The sequence below is a fragment of the Talaromyces rugulosus genome, chromosome II (assembly GCF_013368755.1).
Source record: "Talaromyces rugulosus chromosome II, complete sequence".
Classification (NCBI taxonomy): domain Eukaryota; kingdom Fungi; phylum Ascomycota; class Eurotiomycetes; order Eurotiales; family Trichocomaceae; genus Talaromyces; species Talaromyces rugulosus.
The window spans coordinates 5,326,854-5,346,931 of NC_049562.1; the positions used below are offsets into that span (position 1 = coordinate 5,326,854).

General features: G+C 46.3%; 9 protein-coding genes across 9 annotated transcripts; 4 read left to right on the forward strand and 5 right to left on the reverse strand.

Annotated features, from left to right (window-relative positions):
• Window positions 1-1,972: 1,972 nt before the first annotated feature.
• On the reverse strand, window positions 1,973-3,385 carry TRUGW13939_04309 (uncharacterized protein; the record flags this gene model as incomplete). The annotated part of the gene is made up of 1 exon (XM_035487486.1): window positions 1,973-3,385. One exon carries the CDS (start codon window positions 3,383-3,385, stop codon window positions 1,973-1,975), a length of 1,413 nt encoding a protein of 470 aa, XP_035343379.1.
• A 1,011-nt stretch (window positions 3,386-4,396) lies between these two features.
• On the forward strand, window positions 4,397-6,312 carry TRUGW13939_04310 (uncharacterized protein; the record flags this gene model as incomplete). Its single annotated transcript, XM_035487487.1, has 3 exons — window positions 4,397-4,654; window positions 4,702-5,831; window positions 5,889-6,312. The coding sequence occupies 3 exons, from the start codon at window positions 4,397-4,399 to the stop codon at window positions 6,310-6,312; spliced, it is 1,812 nt and encodes a 603-aa protein (XP_035343380.1).
• A 250-nt stretch (window positions 6,313-6,562) lies between these two features.
• Window positions 6,563-6,979, reverse strand: TRUGW13939_04311 (uncharacterized protein; the record flags this gene model as incomplete). The annotated part of the gene is made up of 1 exon (XM_035487488.1): window positions 6,563-6,979. One exon carries the CDS (start codon window positions 6,977-6,979, stop codon window positions 6,563-6,565), a length of 417 nt encoding a protein of 138 aa, XP_035343381.1.
• A 746-nt stretch (window positions 6,980-7,725) lies between these two features.
• TRUGW13939_04312 (uncharacterized protein) lies at window positions 7,726-9,075 on the reverse strand (the record flags this gene model as incomplete). Its single annotated transcript, XM_035487489.1, has 2 exons — window positions 7,726-8,504; window positions 8,562-9,075. 2 exons carry the CDS (start codon window positions 9,073-9,075, stop codon window positions 7,726-7,728), a joined length of 1,293 nt encoding a protein of 430 aa, XP_035343382.1.
• A 1,874-nt stretch (window positions 9,076-10,949) lies between these two features.
• Window positions 10,950-12,264, forward strand: TRUGW13939_04313 (uncharacterized protein; the record flags this gene model as incomplete). The annotated part of the gene is made up of 5 exons (XM_035487490.1): window positions 10,950-11,027; window positions 11,081-11,419; window positions 11,476-11,847; window positions 11,897-11,998; window positions 12,061-12,264. The coding sequence occupies 5 exons, from the start codon at window positions 10,950-10,952 to the stop codon at window positions 12,262-12,264; spliced, it is 1,095 nt and encodes a 364-aa protein (XP_035343383.1).
• A 429-nt stretch (window positions 12,265-12,693) lies between these two features.
• Window positions 12,694-14,310, reverse strand: TRUGW13939_04314 (uncharacterized protein; the record flags this gene model as incomplete). The annotated part of the gene is made up of 4 exons (XM_035487491.1): window positions 12,694-13,721; window positions 13,766-13,926; window positions 13,974-14,052; window positions 14,100-14,310. 4 exons carry the CDS (start codon window positions 14,308-14,310, stop codon window positions 12,694-12,696), a joined length of 1,479 nt encoding a protein of 492 aa, XP_035343384.1.
• A 623-nt stretch (window positions 14,311-14,933) lies between these two features.
• On the forward strand, window positions 14,934-15,815 carry TRUGW13939_04315 (uncharacterized protein; the record flags this gene model as incomplete). The annotated part of the gene is made up of 1 exon (XM_035487492.1): window positions 14,934-15,815. One exon carries the CDS (start codon window positions 14,934-14,936, stop codon window positions 15,813-15,815), a length of 882 nt encoding a protein of 293 aa, XP_035343385.1.
• Window positions 15,816-16,688: 873 nt separating this feature from the next.
• Window positions 16,689-18,363, forward strand: TRUGW13939_04316 (uncharacterized protein; the record flags this gene model as incomplete). Its single annotated transcript, XM_035487493.1, has 2 exons — window positions 16,689-18,222; window positions 18,296-18,363. 2 exons carry the CDS (start codon window positions 16,689-16,691, stop codon window positions 18,361-18,363), a joined length of 1,602 nt encoding a protein of 533 aa, XP_035343386.1.
• Window positions 18,364-18,447: 84 nt separating this feature from the next.
• On the reverse strand, window positions 18,448-19,699 carry TRUGW13939_04317 (uncharacterized protein; the record flags this gene model as incomplete). The annotated part of the gene is made up of 2 exons (XM_035487494.1): window positions 18,448-18,901; window positions 18,960-19,699. The coding sequence occupies 2 exons, from the start codon at window positions 19,697-19,699 to the stop codon at window positions 18,448-18,450; spliced, it is 1,194 nt and encodes a 397-aa protein (XP_035343387.1).
• Between the last annotated feature and the right edge of the window lie 379 nt (window positions 19,700-20,078).

Consider the following 20,078-nt stretch of genomic DNA (forward strand, 5'->3'; position numbering starts at 1 on the left):
AGAGTTTCTTTTCTTATTCAAAAAAAGATGGCTGCAGCAAGTCTGGAATTTTCCACGTGGAAATTGAATGAAAGCCAGTGGTAGGATATCAATCGATACATGGTTTGATATCGTTTGGAATGAACAAACTTCAGTCAAACCAAGAATATGCACACAGCATTACTTCAATGTTTTATCTAGAGACCATGTCTGCTGGATTAAATATTTGAAGATAATCATGTTCGTCGACCTTGTGGCCTAACTATGTATGTAGTATATACACAACAGCGCCGGAATGTGTGTAAGGGCCGGCTAAGGCATGACAAAGATCGATATGCAAGTCATTAAACGTTTACTTTCGTGAGAAGAGAGAGAAGTTTACGTAATTTAATGTATATGAAAATTATGTTCGTAAACACTGAAGGCTACAATGTTAGCCCAATTTACGAAGGGCAATTGCAAGGAAAAAAAGGAAGAGAAAAAGCCATCACCAATCTTCTGACTAGCCGATTAACGTCTGACTTGGGAAAGACTGTAGCGATCCTACATAATGTCATGCAGAGCGAAAAAGCAACGGGAAGATTAATTTAACTATTTCCTGCAAACTAGCTTATATTGTATATTTTCATAATAGTATTGCACCGACGCCGCACTAAACCGGTTATTACATAGCTCGAATTGCCTATTTTGGATTACGACATGAAACCAGCCAACTCACACGAACATGCTCCCCCCCCACAATGGATAGCCTGGAAGATTCTTAATACCCTTGTAGTCTGTAATGTTAGAAAAATCCCAACAGATTGGGAAAAAAGGGTGAGGGAATATGATCGCTACCCCCACCCAACACCTGTCACCTAGATCTCTAGTCGAAACAGCATGGGTATGATAATAGTTTGCTTGATGACAGGTGCCCCTCCCTGAAAACGCGCCAGCCAACAGGCTAATTTAGGTGGCATCTGCAACTAACCCTGCTAGTCTTTAGAACCAACATGCTCTCGCCAATCGAAGCATCAATCTGCCTAAGGACTGGCACATGTCGTAATAACACACGCGGAATCGAGGAGTACTAGTTCTGATCCTTTGTAATTGTCTCCAGTTTTTTCCCTGTTGTTTTCATTTCGCATCATGCATTGGAATTATTATTGGAACTTCCTTGCTGCGAGTGCAGAAAATTGGGTTTGCTCAGCCTTCGACGCGGAACTAGAATTCGTCGTCATAGTTTCAGGATGTCAGCTCGCTTGGTGGCCCATGTTTACTCGTACTTTTTTTTTCTCACCGGCTCAAAATCCTGCTATTGGAGGAATAAATGGATAGTTATTTAAACAACAACCAGTCTGACTACTATGCGTGTGCAACCCGAGTCACTGTCGAAATAGTCTGAGGAATGTTGTGTGACGGTGCCGTCTATTGCGTCGGTGACTCGATGTGTATAATCTCATCTCACGATGGACAAGGAATGAGAATAATATTCACCGAAAAGAATTGTCTGGTTCGGTTAGATATCGGTATTCTGTAGGGGGTGAACGGACCCTCCCAGAATGGCCGGAGCTGTCCCCGCATCTTTACTAACATGGCTATGTCTAGAATCTAGGGTCATCTTGGGACTGTATATCGAGCCGCAGTTATGAATGTGACCACAGATGTGGCACTGTGCATAGTTTATGGGGACATAATGGCCAGGTTTACCCAGTGTCCGATGGGTCGGTTGCGACTAAGATCGTCTTTGAGCGGATCATTGAGGGGACGTTCGTCGATCACAGGCTTCTCTTGGTGGTATCCATGTGTAAAAAGGCCATTGAGCTTGCATATGTCAGCGCCATGCACACCGAAAAGTGGCAGGTGGGGGTGTTTGCTTGTTGCAGGCATGTGTTCATTATTACTCACGGTCTAATCCTCGTATAGGAAGTGTTTGCGTAGATCCAATCGAAATCGCATAAGGCTATAATAGTATGAGCTAGCGTCGAGTTAATGTATGTCTATAAGACTCCAACTACGAATCAAAAATGGGTCCCATCGCCACCACACCGCGTGTCTCGAGCTCAAAGACCAGCTTCTTGGTTAGCCTGGGATTGCTAATCACGCACACGGCCTCGGCACGGAACTCATGCATGAGCTGCTCGACGACAGAGACCATATCGACGCGCCCTGTTTTATTGGTATCCATGACTAGCGGATCGGGATCCATTTCTTTGACCAAGTCCATGATGCCCTGTCCATACGTCTCGAACGGGGATCTCGTTTGCCACAGGACGCGCATGGCTGGCCGGTTGCTATCGCCAAGGAACGAGAGACAAGGTCCAATACCGGAGCCCGTCGTAACGACAATGATGCGGTTGAACATGCCCATAACGTACGCGAAGCCATGAAGCAGAACCCCGCGCTTCCACAAGTGAGTCGGCGGATTGACAATGGTGTCTGACGTCCAGTCACCTGCCTTGGACACAAGACTGGAAAATGAGTCACCCGCTGGGCTGTCTGGGAAGGTTGCAAAGGAATGCCAATCCCGCAGCGGATGCTTGGATAGCTGGATTCCTTTTCCAAACGATGTAGTTGTGTGATCCATATGCAGCCTGATCGCGTGGTTTGACAGCAACTCAGGCCGAACCCGTACTTTCCGGAGTAGCAAGTATGGGTGAATGATGGCTGCGATAACAACAAAAAGTAGCCAAAAGGCGGGGAGGCGAACGAGATATTGTCCGAGGCTTAGGTTTCCGGACAGGCGCCGCGCGTTGTCGGAAAACACCAGTAGTAGAGCCAGGAACAGTAGAATCACGGTCCATCCCAAGAAGCGGTGAGTTAACTCAAAATAGTCGTGATGGTGGAATCGAAAAACTGGGTATGCAACCACGACAATCGACAACAAAAGTATTAGGATGATATAGGCTAGCACCACTACTGCGGTTGGCAGTGTGACTAGTGCCTCTCCTGTTTTCTCGACTGGGACCCAGTACTGGAGAGAAACCAAGACAACCAGTCCGATGTACCAGAGGAGTGATGCAACGCCGCAGCCGCTATGCACGCCACCGAAATGGAAGGCCTTTGCGGCTACCCGACGAATCCATAGCGGAGCAGATCGAGGCACAGAGCAAACCACTCGGTAGATCGAGTTCACCACGAGAGGTTGGCGGGCCAGACCACAGGCAGTCAAATTGGCTGCTGTTGCATTGACAAAAGCCAGGACAGACCGGTCCATGATCATAATTGCAATGAATACGGCTAAATTGGCGACAAAAACAATGGAGAAAAGTCGTCGGTAAACATTGAGAGCGGTGTATCGGAGGAAATGATAACTACTGCGTAGCCGACGAGGTTTCTGTTGGGATTCTGTGTCAATTCGCATATCATTATTGGCCTCATTGAAGGTAGGCTTTTGTTCTCGGACATGGCCCATACAGCCAGACATCCTTGTGCACCGAACAGATGAGAGAGTCTTGTATGTCGTGACCCTCTTAGGCCAGATTTCCTCCAAGATTCTTTAGTCGATAACCGACAAGCTCGGAATAGCATCACTGAAGATCGAGCTAGAAAAGTTGTGTAGTAAGATGCAGTGGGAAGACAAGGGCGTTAAATATACAAAAGGCCGTGGTTATACTAAAGACCCAGCCCGGCGAGCCCCTAGTAGAAAGGATCATCCTGACGGTATGCTTATTATCCAGCCTGTCCATATCTAGATGAGTTTTCTAGACCCTGTGCGGAAATATTTACGCAGTGGAGCAAGATAGCCGATCGATGAGAGTGGATGAAGCGGGTCTTCCCGAATAGGCAAGTCCCGCTGCGGCAGCCGGGCAAGACAGCTGACAGCCCAAGCCCTGATTCCCTGGACCCGATAGACCCGATCCTACGAGCATCGCTTTGCTGCCACTGCGAGGCCCAATGCGCTCCCCATAACCAGTGAAGCAGCATCCTTGGGCCTGGTGAAGTGGGTCACGTCAATAATTATTGAGGGTGTGGTGGACCCCGATGGGGCTTCCGGAATGGGATGCATTGAAAACAACCATGTTTAGCGTGGGTAACATTTCACGGCATGAAACCAGTTGAACCGTCCTCGACTGCTTGCGTTCTGCATTTTGCGTCCATCAAATCACATCTTCGCTTTTCAGCTGCGTGGCAAGTATGCAAGGATTGTCCATTCGTACCAATGTATGTAATGTACTCTAGCCCGAAGCCCACATTACTCGGTTGACATACGTCAACTAACAGACCATTTAATTCCTAGTTTCAGCTCGCCTGAATTTGTATTTGCTGGCTAGTGCTGACGATTAGGAAAACTTTTCGCCTTTTAAAATCAGGGCAATGCCGACACGGTTTTAGAAACCAGCCACCTGATAAATACACGTCAAGGCAACGCATTTCCGCGGTATTTTCAAGTGGTTCACGGTCATTATTTTGTAGATACATATACAAAACACACACAATGGGCGGGATATTCTCTCACCTTAACGAGGCTCCAACCTTCAGTCGTCCGGTTTACACGGACTTGGTTTCGTTCGCTCTCGACGACCGACCAGTGAATTACGACAGGCAGCGGCCGCTATACGTTGATGCCGAGAATCCGAGCTGGGCGATTAACTCTCGCCAGCTGCGGCTGTTGGTGCGTTCTTTGATTTCGGGCCTCAGACATGTTGCAGACGTTGGAGACGGGGACTGTGTTTTGGTTAACCTACCAAATAACGTAAGTTATCTCTTTCTTTGGTGCTCTACCCCGATCTAACAAATTAGGTCCTCTATTCTGCCTTGTTCTATAGTATCATTGGTGCAGGCGGAGTCTATATGGGAATCAACCCATCTAGCCAATATGCAGAGCTAGATCACTTTCTAGATCTCGCCAATCCTAAGCTGATTATCACGACCGAAAAGAACTTGGAAATGCTGAAAGGGATTGCCGAGGCTAAAGGAATTCCTTTGAATCGTATCTGTGTCTTGGATGAATATGCCATCTCGCGTCTGTCGTCCTTCTTGGCTCCGCAGCCACCCACCGAGAGCCAAGCAAACAGTCAGAGCTATAGGCCAGATACAGAGCAAGCGGTTATAAACTTCTCAAGTCTCGTAAGCCATGGCGAAGAAGACTGGATCCGATTTGATGACAAGGAGCGCGCCATTAACACGCCCGCGGCTATGTTCACTACAAGCGGCACTGGTGGGCTGCCTAAAGGAGCAATCCTTTCCCATCACGCAATCATCATGCAACATTTGAGTATCTACTACGAGACTCCTTATGACACAACTCGGCTGATCTCGATCCCCATGTTTCATCTGTTTGGCGCATTGTTTACACATCTATTCCCTGCCCGCTACGGTGAAACATGTTATATCTTGCCTAAATTCGACATTGCACAGTTTCTCCACACGATCTATATATACAAAATCACCGAGACATACATGGTTCCTGCTATGGTCCAGTCACTGAACAAATTTTCGGGTTTCGAAATTGCAGAGTTCCTCCGTTCATTACATTACGTCGGCACAGCTGGTGCTTCACTAGACGCAGACTCCGCAGCAAGCTTTCAGGGAAAACTTCAAGAGCATGGACAGGTATCGCAGATCTGGGGGATGACTGAGGCCGGCATTGCGTTTCAAACGAGATACGGTAAACGCGATAATCCGGCCAGCATTGGCCAACTTATGTCAAACTATGAAGTGAAACTATTGGATGGAAACGGGCACAGAGTCACAACGGACAGCACTCCGGGTGAATTGTACGTTCGCGGACCTGGGCTATTGACTGGATACAAGGGGATCGCCGAGGCTAAGGAAGAAGAGGGGTGGTTCCGGACCGGGGATATTGTATCCGTACGAGGAGGGGATTACTACCTCCTCGGTCGCGTCAAAGAACTAATCAAAGTTCGGGGGTAGGTTGAAATAAATTTTAACTTTATGTGCTATAATTATGCTAACTATGTCACTAGCTGGCAAGTTTCACCTGCCGAAATCGAGAGTGTACTCCTTAAACACCCGTACATCGCCGACGTGGCTGTCATAGGCGTCAAGCGCAGAGACCTGAAAAACGGCGGCCAAGTCGAAGACGAGCTTGTTCGTGCGTTTGTTGTACGGCGAAAGACCGCGGCTGGTGGTATCGAGAATCTCAGTGCTGAAAATGTCTATCAGTTTGCCCGCAGCCAGCTTGTCAGCTACAAGTCTATCACGGGCGGGATTGTTTTTGTGGAAGAAATCCCACGTACCCCGAGTGGTAAGATTCAGAGATTCAAACTCGTTGAGATGAACGCGTATCGAGAGCTGGTCGCGGGGCTTTTAGGTCAACAGGGACGTGCAATTCAGCCTGTGGAAAATAATTTAGGCTTGGCTCGTCCGCCTGGAGAGCTATTGTCTTGAGGTCCATGTCTTTGAAATTTTGAGCTTCAATATTTTTGAATTGTTTAGGTATTTATTGTTCTACATTGCTATCGTCTTCACAAGACCCTCCAATTTGAGAAGCGCCATGGTATGTTAAATGGAGGAAGTGATGGCGTCTAGTATGAGAAGGATAAACCAAAATCGAGCAATTATAGCATTATAGATGATAAAGGTTCTGAGAAGAATAATGATGCAAAAAGGATCACATGACCTGAAACTATCAAGCAAATTAAACCAACGTCTCCTGGTGCACGACAATCTTCCACTCGCCATCACTTCCCTGTGCCCAAGTCGTACTGCCAGTGGCATTATAAACCGTCTGATCTCTATACGCACTCACGCGGTACGTTAAGGTCCCGGCCATCAAATCAATAACCAGCGGTCGAACCTCCGTCAATGAAAAATCGTCGAAGCGGTGAAAGGGCGGTGCAAGAATTCGTCCCAGTTTCTTTTCATTTTGCTTATCGGCGTGTTCATCCTCCTCCGGGCTTAGGGCAACAATGTCTTGATTGGGGAAGACGAAGTTGGCGGATGGACCGCACAGTTTGTTGACTGCATGCGCCGGGTCGGCCGAGGTCAGAGCAGTCCAGAGCTGGCGCTCTTTGAGAATGAGGTCGTCCTTGATGCGCTCGTGTATGGGTGCCATATTGATGATTTTGGTGTGCTTCTTTGTTGCCAGTTCAATTGTATAGCCGTCAACTGTGTGAAGATGAAGTCGAGAGGAAAGTTTGAAAGAGGAGGCAATTAACGTTGGATAATCAAACACAGCAAAGAATAGAGAACATTGGGATTTATGTAAATAATAAATATTCCAAGTATTCATGTCCCAATTGACGTCACTTGTCAAGTGCAAGCCACGCACGCCATGCAATCGATCGGATCGGCCCATGACGTTTGGATGTGGGGAACCGCTGCAGTTCCATGTCTATATGTCTAAATACACCCGAATAACATTTCTTGATATGGTCGTATAAGAGTAAACTTATAGAATACTATAGTTTAATTCCATGTATTCACATGTGCAAAACCAGATGCAACTAACATTGTCTTTTATGTCTGTCTTGTTGACATCTGGATCTGAGTGGAGTCACCCAGTGAGTGACAAAGATCGCCACTGAAAATTCTCCGAAACGCTAAACGACCGTTTGGTGTGCAGGGCAAATTGGTTTATTCTTGGGTCGTTTTAAAAGAATACATTTGCATGAAGACGACGGAATACAGCCACTTGTCGTCCTTTAAAATAAACTTCGGCTGCACCACGCGAGTGACGTCATCCATCGCAGACTTGAAACAACTTTAAAATGCCATAGATGCGCTAAAATATCCTTAATCTATACAAAAGCCCCAAACTCCAACCAGCCCAATGCTATATAATCTTACAAGACATCTTAATCATTCCGACGCCTGAACTTGCTCTGGCTTTTCCGCTACAGGCTTGTCATCCTTGGGTGCTGGAGGCTGATTCGACGTGTTCTTCTCCTTAGGAGGCCACTCTGGAGCCGGATAGCTGAGTAGCATACACACATTCTTGCGCTTCAAACGAAAGTCCTCGTACAGCTGCTTCCACACCTCACGGTCACGACAGCCGCTTTCCTGTGATGTTCCTGGGTTGTTGTCGCACCGGGGGATGATCTCGGCCAGAAGCTTTTGCGGCCACATCACCCACGGTTTCGGCAATGGCCAGTCGGAAAAGTGCACTAGCTTCGCCTGTTTCAGCACCGTATCCGGATTCCATGTTTCGTGGTCATTCCCCAAAAAGTCTCGGTGGTCCTTTCTCCTAAACTCCCCCGTGACGAGCCCATATTGTCGATGTGGAAGCACAAGCGCAGAACCTGCGTATCGGTCGTTGAGCAACTCCATGTCGTACAGAGGATGCCCATCGTATTCTTCTTTACCGAGCTGACCCGCAGTGACGGCTTCAACCCGGTCCATCATGCTCCTGTATTCAACATAAGACGGCTCGAGAAGGACGAGAAGAGAGGTCAACTTGTGGTCATTTGAATAATCCCAGTATGCTCGCGGCATCGCAACCGGTGCGGACGGCAAGAAAAACAGCTCGTCAAGATTTTGTAGGACCATGACATCCGAGTCGATCTGCAGAATTCGCCGGTATGTTGTTTCTCGGAACGCCCAGAGCTTCGTGATACTGCTGTCCCACGTAGATACACCTCCTATTAAACCATACTGTCAGAGAGGGATACTTTCGCATCTCATTTGAAAGACTATACCTGGCATATCTTGAAGGCTATTAACCTCAATCGGCTCAAGTTGGACGTTGTATTTATTACGCGCCTCGAGGAGTAGTTGGCTGGTGCGATCGTTTGGGCCCGAGATAACCGTATCCCACTCCTGGGGGTAAAACAAGATTTTATCGGCGCGACTGCCTAGCCGATGCAGGGCTTCAAAAACCATTACCGAATTGCACAGGTATTCATCGCTGGTGACATATTGCGTATAGGCATATCGCGACCAATCAATTGCGTCGTAGTTGAGATATGGGGACAGCCCTTTCGGGGGCTGTGGCCGGTGGGATGCCCAGTAGAGGAAAACAAAAATGAGAACCGTAAGTACGCCATAGTTTCGACGTTTGCGAGGAGGTAGTGCCGAGATGGCCCCTCGGATCGTCCAGTCTGGCTTGTTGCGATCGCGATAGTCTTCAATGTCGGAATCGTCGGTTAAGTTGTCGAGGTCAAAGGAGACTTTTCTGCGTATCGAAGACGCGGGGCGGGGCAGCTTATGCATATGGACAGCTATGTGACGGGCAAGAGTTACAGAAGCAAAAGAGAAAAGGCCATTGTATATGACGACAGATAAAATGTTCATTCGCGATCTCTGCTCGCAAAATCCCCCGGGAAATGCACGTGACTTATCTTATCGCAGAAATGCAAACATTGCAAACACTTTTCTCTAGTGTTAAAACATGGCAATGAAAAGACACAAATATTTGTAAAATTTTGGTATAGCATTTCGCAAACCCCAAAAAATAAATAGCGGCTCTTGCTCACTCACACGGTTTCTTTTTAGGCGGATGTCTGTTCCCACATGACCACCATGAGTAGTCCAAAGGCGATTCGTACCTGTCGTAGGCGTCTCCTGTATATAACGGCCTGGATTGCGAAAGGCTTAATTGCCTGACTTGATTCCGTGTATAGACAGGGGATTGGTTTTGAAGTGACTGATCCGGTGACATGAAATCAACATTCGATGCCCTTTTTGCAACAAGTAGTGCCTGTTTGCAGGACTTCTTTAGCTGCGTCGGCGTCAGCGCCCTTTTTTTATCCACTTCGACGTAGGATGCTGGATCCATCATGCTGCGAATACCATTGTGTGCGCATGTTGTTGATCGGCAAATTTTTATCGAAGCGTCCGAGGAAGGCCCATCGCGCTTCATGAACTCCCATTTTAACCAATCCTCGATGGTAAATATGCCCATTGAACGGAGTTGCTGTTCGTCGATGCCTTTGAATTGTAGGTCTCGGGTAATATAATAACTACTGTATGGGCTCTTGCGGATTTCTGACAGAATGGAGCATCTGTTTGTTATACAATGAAGCTCTTTCCATCCACGGCCGCAAGTCGTCAATTCGAGCAAAGTTTCCATGATGAAGTTAGTTTCGCTTTGAGCTGATTGCCGTCCCTCGTTAAATAAGACTGTAAACCTGTCGAGATATAGTTTATCTAGAGTTTGCAGAGGCCAGGAGTAGCAGATCCATTGGGATCTTGATTGAGAGGTCCATAGAACACGCATTTGGCGAATATCTTTTATGGTAGCTTCTGGCGTGGACTTTATCTTGTTAGCCATGGCTGTTATTGAGCCAAAATGAACGAGTATCAGCCCAGCCCAGAGCGGATTCGCTTCAATATGAATCTGACGGCATATATGAAGGATGCTGAGCGAGTGCCTAGCTGGCAGCACACGCAATTTTCCTTTTCCCTTTATCACTTCCTCTCCGAACGATATGCGGGTACTTGAAAAGAGAGCCAGGTATATCTCATTTCGAACCTCTCCAGGAAGTCTCAAGAAAGGAGATGATCTAGGGCTATTCTGGTAGGGGCCGTCGTTGTCCAGAGGAGAGAAAACCTTTCGACGCATCTCCTTCGGTTTTTCCATCTTCTTTTTCGATCTTTTACGAGCCATTTTGAAGATGTGAGACGTTGTTAGAGTCTTTATCATCGGGGGCCATGTTTATTTAATATTTTATGGATTATTAGGTAATCGCTCAAGTCAATGATAGTACAAACACGTAAGATGGTGATGGTTTGGTCATCATTAGGGTTACATGTTTATAGTTTGTCAGCCTGTGGCATAGTGACATTATTTCCCAGAATAACATTCAAGTATCCTCATTGTTTAAATATGAAATAAGTATTGCTAATACAATTACGCCATGCTAAAGCACCATTGCGTTGTGAAGCAATCTATTTACCCCACGTCAACATCATGTTTTCATTCGAGGATAATCGCGTCATGGATTTCCGTTTCGGGTGATTTTGGCTTTGACCAGTAGAATATACAGCATTAATCGTTACAAATGGCATATATAAGTAGCCCATGGAAATCAAGCATGATGGATGTCGGACTCATCATGACATTAGCCGTGTAACACACTAGAACAATGGCCACCCAAACAGAAACACAAGCATCTCTGCACACCGAGCTCAAAGCTGCTTTTGACGAGAAAACACATGACGGGGTACTTCTAAAACACGTCAGGAATATATCATTAACTGCTGACAATATTTTCAGTACAAGTACGCCGGCTATCTCCCGGTCTACGACAACATAACCAAATTTCCACCAACGGAATCATTCGAGTTTCACGATCGTGGTCTAGACGCAGACAAGTCAAAGCCAAATCTTCTCCAGACTGGAAACCCGGATGTGATTGTGGACAAATTAACGCCCCGGGTTGGCACTGAGATTCGTGGACTGCAGCTCTCCAGCCTTACCGATGCGCAGAAAAATGAGCTTGCCCTGCTGATTGCTGAGCGTGGCGTCGTGGTATTTCGGGACCAGGACTTCAAGAATATAGGCTCTGAGAAGCAGAAAGAATTTGGTGAATATTTTGGTAAATTGCACATTCACGTAAGTTTGTTCCAGTTGTATATACCGTATAGTAACTAACATTTGAACGATAACAGCCAGTCGGTGCACATGTTGACGGCCATCTTGAGTTCCACAACATCTATCTCGGCCCTGACAATCTCTATCGAGCAACCTTTAAATCGAATAAATTGACGTCAACTGGTTATCATTCCGACGTATCGTACGAACACCAGACACCCGGAATCACTATACTCACCCTCCTCTCTGTCCCATCTACTGGGGGCGACACTGGCTGGGTGTCGCAGACAGTAGCATACGAGAGACTTTCTGACCCAATTAAGCAGCTTCTTGAAGGTCTGAAGGCCGAGCATAGTGGGTTTCCGCAGGCCGAAAGTGCTACAAGAGATGGCAAATTTGTCAGACGGGATCCTGTCCGCTCGTTCCATCCGGTCGTTAGAGTACACCCAGTAAGTGTTCGGATACCACTCTGAAACTCGTCGGGCTAATCAAGTATAGGTCACTGGGAAGAAGGCATTGTTCGTAAACCCCGGGTTCACGAAAAGAATTATAGGACTCAAGGACGAGGAGTCTGACGCTATTTTACAGCTTCTATTCAACGTGAGCATAAATATCGCTAGGTCCAGTTAACATTGAACCTACTTTGGCTAACTTAGAAACAGCATATTAGACATGGACAAGATTTCCAAGTCCGCGTAAAATGGGATGACCGCACAGTCTCTCTGTGGGATAATCGTGTTACAGCACATACCGCTATTTCAGATTACGATGTGACCAACCCTGAGGAGGGCCTTCGCCATGGATTTCGTATTACAACACTGTCAGAGAAGCCACAAGGCGTAAATGGATTAGAGTCTGAGTGGTAGTGCGAATACATGTACATATGTCCTTTCAAATTATGATAACTGGAATTATTACATCTAGCTAGCTACTTACTGAATACTGTCGATTCAATATTATTAAGTTGACCTGGACTACGAACGATATTCATTGATACAAATATTTACTATGTGTGCCATGTTTGGCCTCTCCTGGCTTTGGCTACCTAAGAAGGTGGCTACTAGTGGCAATAATAGTTAATGAGTGTTTCGAGTCTTGAGCCAGGATTTCGCAAAACATGCCTTGGCCTAGATTTATTTGCACATTTTTATCGATTCCGAACAAAAACCAAGCAATCTTATTTGGTCATGTTGGCCGCTGTTCACATAAGAGACCGTTGGCCTGTTAATGAGAGAGTTTGTTTTCCGGGGCCTAAAAAAGTGCTCAAGTTTCACGTGTTGGGATTTTATTTTTATTTAAACAGTATATTTCTCTCGTTCAGCTCGTAGCAGATGGCCTCCACGCCATCGACGCCAGAGCCAGAAACAAAACACGGTGAACCCAGTCAACGGAATGGCAAAGGCTAGATATACCCACCAAAATTTGGAAACAACAAAATTCGGATCTGACGGGCCATTTGTATCCAACGCGACAAAATTGGTGCCGAACAGACTGCATACAAACGTGGCCGGTAGGTAAAACATAGTCACGCTGGCAATAATCTTCATCGATGTACTGTCCTTTTTTGCTTCGTGTGAGACATTTGCTGTCTCCGAGGCAATGCGCAGATTAATGGCGCTGTCGTGCCCGGTGATCAGGTTGTATAACAGGGCTACAAAGATCTGGGTCTTGCGCTGCAAGTTGATAATCTGCCGTTCCCGGTCCAAGGCTGAGTCCTTGAGGCACAAGAGAGAATCTCGTACACGTTCGTGGATCGAGATGTCGATATAGGAGTCGTCGGATTTCTTAGGACGGTGTTTGTTTGCTAGTTTCCATAAGCGATCGAGATCGCGTAGAAGTCGGTCGATATGGGACCGATCGCGTTGAGTTCGGTGTTCAAGTGTGATGAGATTGCGTGATAATTTGTGTGATAGCTGTATATAGCGTGTGAACCTCTCTGAGTTCGTATCCTGGAAGATTGATCCCTGATAAATTTGGTGTTCGATCCATAGAAGCCGCCGGTAAAGATCATCGATCTCTTTGCTACGAGCAGATATGGTCTGTGACAAGATGACGGTGTGCAACGTGAATGGATGCATTTTGGGGGGGGATTTAGAGAGAGTCAGACCAATGCTATTGAGAAGGTTGCGGTGCTCAAGAGTGGCATTCGGCAATACGTATGTTGTTTGGCCAGTTGTTGTGTTATACCTAAAGTAAAGAGGCTCATACTCGTGGTAAAGCCGCATGTCTCCCGGTTTGCTCACATTTAACGTCAAACTGCTCTCTGGTGATAAGATGTTGTCTTCGTCGTATGAGAGATATTCGCTGACATTGTAGCATATCTCTGCTTTTGTTAGTATAGTTCAAACTAACATACGAGTGACATACCCAAGTATGTTTGGCCACCATTATTGATCGTCTGGCTATGGTAGACGAGCTGTGAGGATAGCAGAGAAATATCTTGCATGTCAATGGCCCAGTATTTTTCAAAGAGGGCGTATGTCCGGTTTCGATCCTCCAAGAAAATACCGGCATCTAGATTCATTAATCTAAATAAAAGTCAGAAAGATAACCATTCAAGGATTTTTCAACATACACAACACGTATATGAGCGCCACCGTCAGCCGGGCTTTTAGAAGATAGAGTCTGAATTAAGTGTTCAAAGTCCGGTGTTACTGTTGATCATCAGCAAAATTCTTCGGCATCGATCTATACAACTAACCGGCTTCATCTAGAACTAATAGCCTAGTGCTGCGTTTATTATTTCGTTTGTGGTCTGCTTTTGTAGATGTACAATGCCCGTAGCACAGAAACAGGGCGTATTGCAACGCATCGTATTTTGGCTCCTGTGGAACATTTTCCTGTACCTGGACATGTTTTTGCACCTTGCGCTGTTGTTTTGACTCCAGTTCGTCTTCTGATGACTGTTCCATTGTGCGTTATCTGCCCTTGAGATGCATTGAAAAGTGTCGAGAGGGGTGTTGCGAACTTGCGATAGCCTCGGGCTTAGCACACGGGCTAGCTAGCAAGCTTCATGCAGGTTGATGCAACTAGACGCGGATCCCCGGACTTTTGCACCATCGTGATTAATGCACAGCCACGCCGCGCGTTTTCAGCTGCCCTCCGGTGCTGGCTTGCTAGTTAGTTGGTGATTTCATATGAATCCCTAATTGGTGTATCGGAGAAAACTTGCAAGAATTGCCTCTCGCCTGACCTGTCACCAAGATCAGTGCTTGTCCAGTTTGCGGCGCCACTTTAGGAGTCAACTAACGCCGTTCTATTTATATTACCAATACTCCGTTTGCTAGATTTAAGGTAAATTTGAAGCAGTTACGGACTTAAGAGTATATTCATATCAAGCTTTTTGTGGTGTTTGGCTACCCTCCATACTACCCCACTATCTGTCGCTTGTTATTCCACAACAAATGCGGAAAATTAGCTTGTGTATAGGCAACTACATTATACTAGCGTGGGAACCCGCTACAATTAATTTTATTTTCCGTATACAGTCATGTGTCATCTAGAAAGAGACCGGAGAATATTCCGACGTCTTGACATGCATTCCGAGACGGTCATGCAATTCCCTACTTCTCACATCCATCCTCCCCAAGGCCCTCATACGCACACAGTTATTCTGCTGCATGGACGCGGTAGCGATGGCCCCGAGTTTGCCGAGGAGTTTTTCTCCTGCACAACTTCTAATAGCCAAAGTCTGGCGTGGCACCTGCCTACCTATCGCTGGGTCTTCCCAACCTCGCGCGAGCGATGGAGCGCTACATTCCAAGAAGAGATGTGCTCTTGGTTTGAAGCATGCTCCGTAGATGACCCCCATGAAAGACAAGAATTGCAAAAAGACGGATTGCGAGAATCTGTGTTGCGTATTTTGAGTATCCTAGAGACAGAAGCCGGATTGCTGAGTGGACAACTTGACAAGATTTATCTCGGAGGAATTAGCCAGGGAATGGCAACCGCCTTATGGACATTTCTTGCTGGGGTTGGGACTGGCCGAATCCAAACACCGCTCGCTGGGCTACTGGGCTTCTGTGGCTGGTTGCCATTCCCACAGCTGCTGGAGAACTTGCCAGAAACGCCTGATGAGTCTTACATCCCTCGTATACAAAGGCTCGTGTCAGAATTTTTCCTCGGCGAATCTTCCTACCACGGGCCATTGCAGGCTAACAGTCCGACGGATATGTTGGTTCTCTCAACACCTCTCTTCCTAGCCCATGGAGCAGATGACGTGTGGGTATCCGTCGATCTTGGGCGCCAGGCATTTCGGATTCTGCAGAAGGTTATGGTCCACGTTGAATGGAAGGAGTTTAATGGAGCAGACAATGACGGCCACTGGATCAAGGAGCCCGATGGATTCGACTGGGTTCTTGAATTTTTAGACAGCTCTCTGGGAGTTGGCTCTTCAAGTCACCATAATAGTAGTTGATTTAATGTTAGAATAACTAGCATTCTGCATAAAACTTCATTTTAGAAGATTTACATGAGCTTGAATTTCCATTGAGATATTCCCCCGGCTTTCTTAACATTTTAAAACGAATGAATATATGCTTCTAGTTGATGCTGATATTTAGTAGTGGCTGGAATTGCGCCTAATTGCGTGTTTCCCCGTTACTCTAGCAGTATATTACATGCATTCGTCCCAACATTTTGATGTTCGAAACTGACTCGAGATAGTTAACTCGGCGCGTTTAGATGTAATTATCCTAGAAACAAATAAAAATGTAAAGTTATCGGACTACATGTATATTCGATGTATTGTGACGTCAAATATACATGTAGAACGAAACTACGTTAAACGGATTAATCGGAAAACTCTTAAATGTCAACTGGTAGCTTAAACCCAAATGGAAATTTAGTGTTTGAAATGATAATAATATTGATGTTTACCTATTCAATGTTCTTAATTGTGGGAAATGATATACTTTTTACTTTCTCCAATATCACTACGTAAACATATATCTTTGATATGATATATCTCATCTTGAGATTTTTGAAGAATTGTCAAAACTTACTTTATACAGGTGTACTATTATTGTACACTCATATAAAATACTTTATATCAAGCGAGTAGAGTGCTGGTAAAGTAGTTCTCGGATGTCACGCGGGCCGATAACGCCGCGAAAGGACCGGTCGCTCTACGTGGAACAGCAACCCGGAACATTCAACGTCGTCTACCTCTCGACACACCCCTGGAACTCTATCTACACATCATGGAACTTGCCCACACATTTTATAGACATGTTTGAGCAGACGCGCTGTCGCTAAAAAGAAATAAATAAAATAAGCAGATCGACCCAGCATGGGCGTGCTGCAACTCCCGGTCGAGCTGCTCTACGAGATCATCGAATGGATTACTGCCTGGAGCAATGGAACTAGCAATTCCCTGAAAACCCTATATCACTTTGGTCTAGCTAATCCTCTCATCTGGAGTGTGATTGAACGTCCTCTATACACGTTCAATGCCAAGTACTGCGGGAGTTCAGCGCTCATCTGGGCTGCCAGAAATGGCCAAGAAGCAACTGCGCGAAAAGCCCTAGCCGCAAACGCGAGCCCCAACGCAGAGGATTGTCTCTACCAGAGCGCACTGCTGCATGCTGCAAGACAGGGTCATCTGGGTGTCGTCGACCTGTTGCTGGACCACGATGCTGATCTCAGTCTGAGCAACGAGTCCGCGCAGGGTCCGCTCTATTTTGCGGTATCGATGGGACATAAAGCTATTGTCGAGTTGATGCTTGAAAAGAGACCGCTTTTTGACCTGGACCGAGTTGATTACACGGGTTGTACATATCTGTTTCATGCTGCTCTCCGAGGCCAGACCGAAATGGTTGAGCTTTTATTGTCCAAGGGCGCAGACCCAAAGATCGGAGACTTCAAAGGCTCTTACATTGAAGGTGCTGCCGCGCAGAATGGCCATGCAGACACGCTGAAGTGCATACTCGAATATGACACGTCGGCATTGGAACGCTTAAACGTGGCAGACCACACGCCACTTGCTCTAGCTGTCAAGAACGGCCATCTCGACGCTGTCGAGCTGCTTCTCGCTTACGGTGCGAATATAAACGCTCGAAATTCGACTGGAAGAACGCCACTTATCTTGGCAACCCAGACAAGAAATGTTGATATGGCAAAACGACTAGTTGAAGCTGGGGCCGATGTAAACGTAGCCGACAATTCCAACAACGCGCCTCTCTTCCATGCCGTTAACTTGGGACTCGAAGAACTGGCAACTCTTTATATCGGCCTTGGATGTGAGATTCCACCAGAGAAGCAGTCCTGGCTCATTGTTCAAGTTTCCAGGTCGGGCTATATGAATAGTCTTCGACTGCTTTTGGACATGGGTGGGTCGACCTTATTAGAGGAGGCCCTATTCGCCGCGGTGAAATACAAACAAGGTGATTTAATCGATCGTCTATTCGAAGGCGGTTGTCCGGTTGAGCCGCCACCGCCTGTGAGAACACGTCCGCAAGCGAGGCGTCTGGAGTATTTCAATTCAACGACTCCTCTATGGCTTGCCGTGCAGCAGGAAAATGAGGCACTAGTCCAAAGACTGCTAGACAGGGGCGCAAATCCAAACGTGTTTGTTCGATGGAATGGATACTACACCAAAGGCAGAGGTATTGGCGTATTGTTGAACCTTGCTATTATCAAAGGAAACGACACGATTACAAAAGCCTTGATCGCCCATGGCGCCGATGTCGAAGAGAGTGATTATGATATGATCAGCCCAATACACCGAGTCATACAAAAGAGACGACTTGATTTGCTAAAGTGCATACTTCAAACCTTGCCAATGCGGTCAGGGGATATGCATAATAACGGAAAGTTGGCGAGGGGTAATATCCAGGGCATCTGGATGTGTATTATCGGTAGAAACGATCTTACCATGCTGAAAATACTGTTAGACAGGGGCTGCCTCAATCCGAGAGATGAAATGGTTGTTTGGCAAGGGCCGAATAGAAACAGGCGCAAGATAATGGAGCCCGCAATGTATGCATCTCACAAGGGACAACATGAAATAGCTAGTTTTCTGCATGACTATATTGAAAGTAATATGACATCTACTGCATAAACCCAATCACTCTGGGCACAATCCTAACCAACAAAAACGAATCCAGAACCGGATCCGTATGTCTCACGAGTGGCCAGAACCAGATGGGCGCAAGAGCCGTAAAGTAGAGAACCACCCACACGTAGCAAACGGCATACTCCCATGATCTGAGATTTTGCTCTACTCCTTTGCCTTTCCGAATATACTGGAAATAAATACCCTCAAAGGCATCCTCAAATATAATAGCAAGTGGCTGCATCATGAAGAAATAGAAACCGGTTGCTTCGGATTGTGGGATTCCAATGGCTAGGTCGCTAAGGTGGTGGATGCAGCCTGAAATGAAAAACACAGATAGAAGCATGGTAACACGATATAGATTGGACGTGCGAGGGATTGCAAGTGAAGTGTTTATTGAAGTTGCAATGGCTGTTAAACCACGACGAAGCCATTGGTGCCACAGATTGCTATTGTTCACTTTTGTTAGCATCAGCAGCTTTAATATCGATTCAGTTCAGTACTCACCCCCAGAACCGACGCACGGAATAACATTCCAAAATCGCACCATATAATGGTGGAAGATCCACTGGCATGCTCAGACCAGTAACAACAAGAACAATGGAAGTCGCATAGTACGTGATCAAGATCGGCAGCGCGGCATTGAGTGCAATAGTCATAGTCAGAATAACCCTCGTGATGGCTTCTTCAGTATCGAGCTGACCCAATCTTGAAAAGTTGAGGTACTGTTTTTGTTCAGAGAACATTTCCATATCTGGTGGAGGACCAGCAGTCATGCCATCCAGGAAAAGAGACGCAATCACGACAATCAACAGTCGTTTCCGGAGAAATTCCCATCGTGAAGGCGGTTTACTATCGAACGTGCTACCGAATGAAGGTACATTTCGAACCTCCCATTTGGTGCCAATGCGTCGAAAATTCCACGACAGGAAAAACGCCCACTTGATATTTTCACTCGACAGGGCGTTCCCCTTTGGATTTGGGGCGTGCTTCAAGTCAACTTCAGAAAGGAGCAACAACTCGGCGGCACTCAGCAAATACGCCCATAGAATACTGGCTGCAAGGCCGCGGTGCATTCGGTTTTGATACCACGTCGTAAACGCATACTGAAAAACACCAGTGAGCCCGAACAGAGCCGCGCAGAGGATTGTGCGTGTGGGTTTGGATTGCGTGGTGAGAAGGCCTAGGGTCGACAGCACGTTTAGACCGATAATGCTTGCGACAGATACGCCCAGTAGATGCACCATCTTATTTTGCTTTCTTAAGATGTGTTTGCTGTCTGGAATTTTCGGATCAATTATTGCTTATTGCTTGTCGACGTGTTTGCATTATGCCTCTCTGGGATAGCCAAGCCCGGCTCGTGTTGCCTGATCGACACCACAATAGATCTTTACAGGTAAATAATAATGAGCAGCCGGTTTACATTGTGAACTCTATATTTCCGGACCAGCCAAGAGTATTATTTCCGTAAGATATCAAGTGTTACAATGACTTGTGTTGGTTTCATGTGCTTTAAATGTTTGACATGTCAGACCATACAGTCCCACATCCGGTTAAACTTGCCCAATTGTGTCGCTCTCCTCAATTGCTGCAACAATACATGTAAACAGAAATATGTAGAAATGA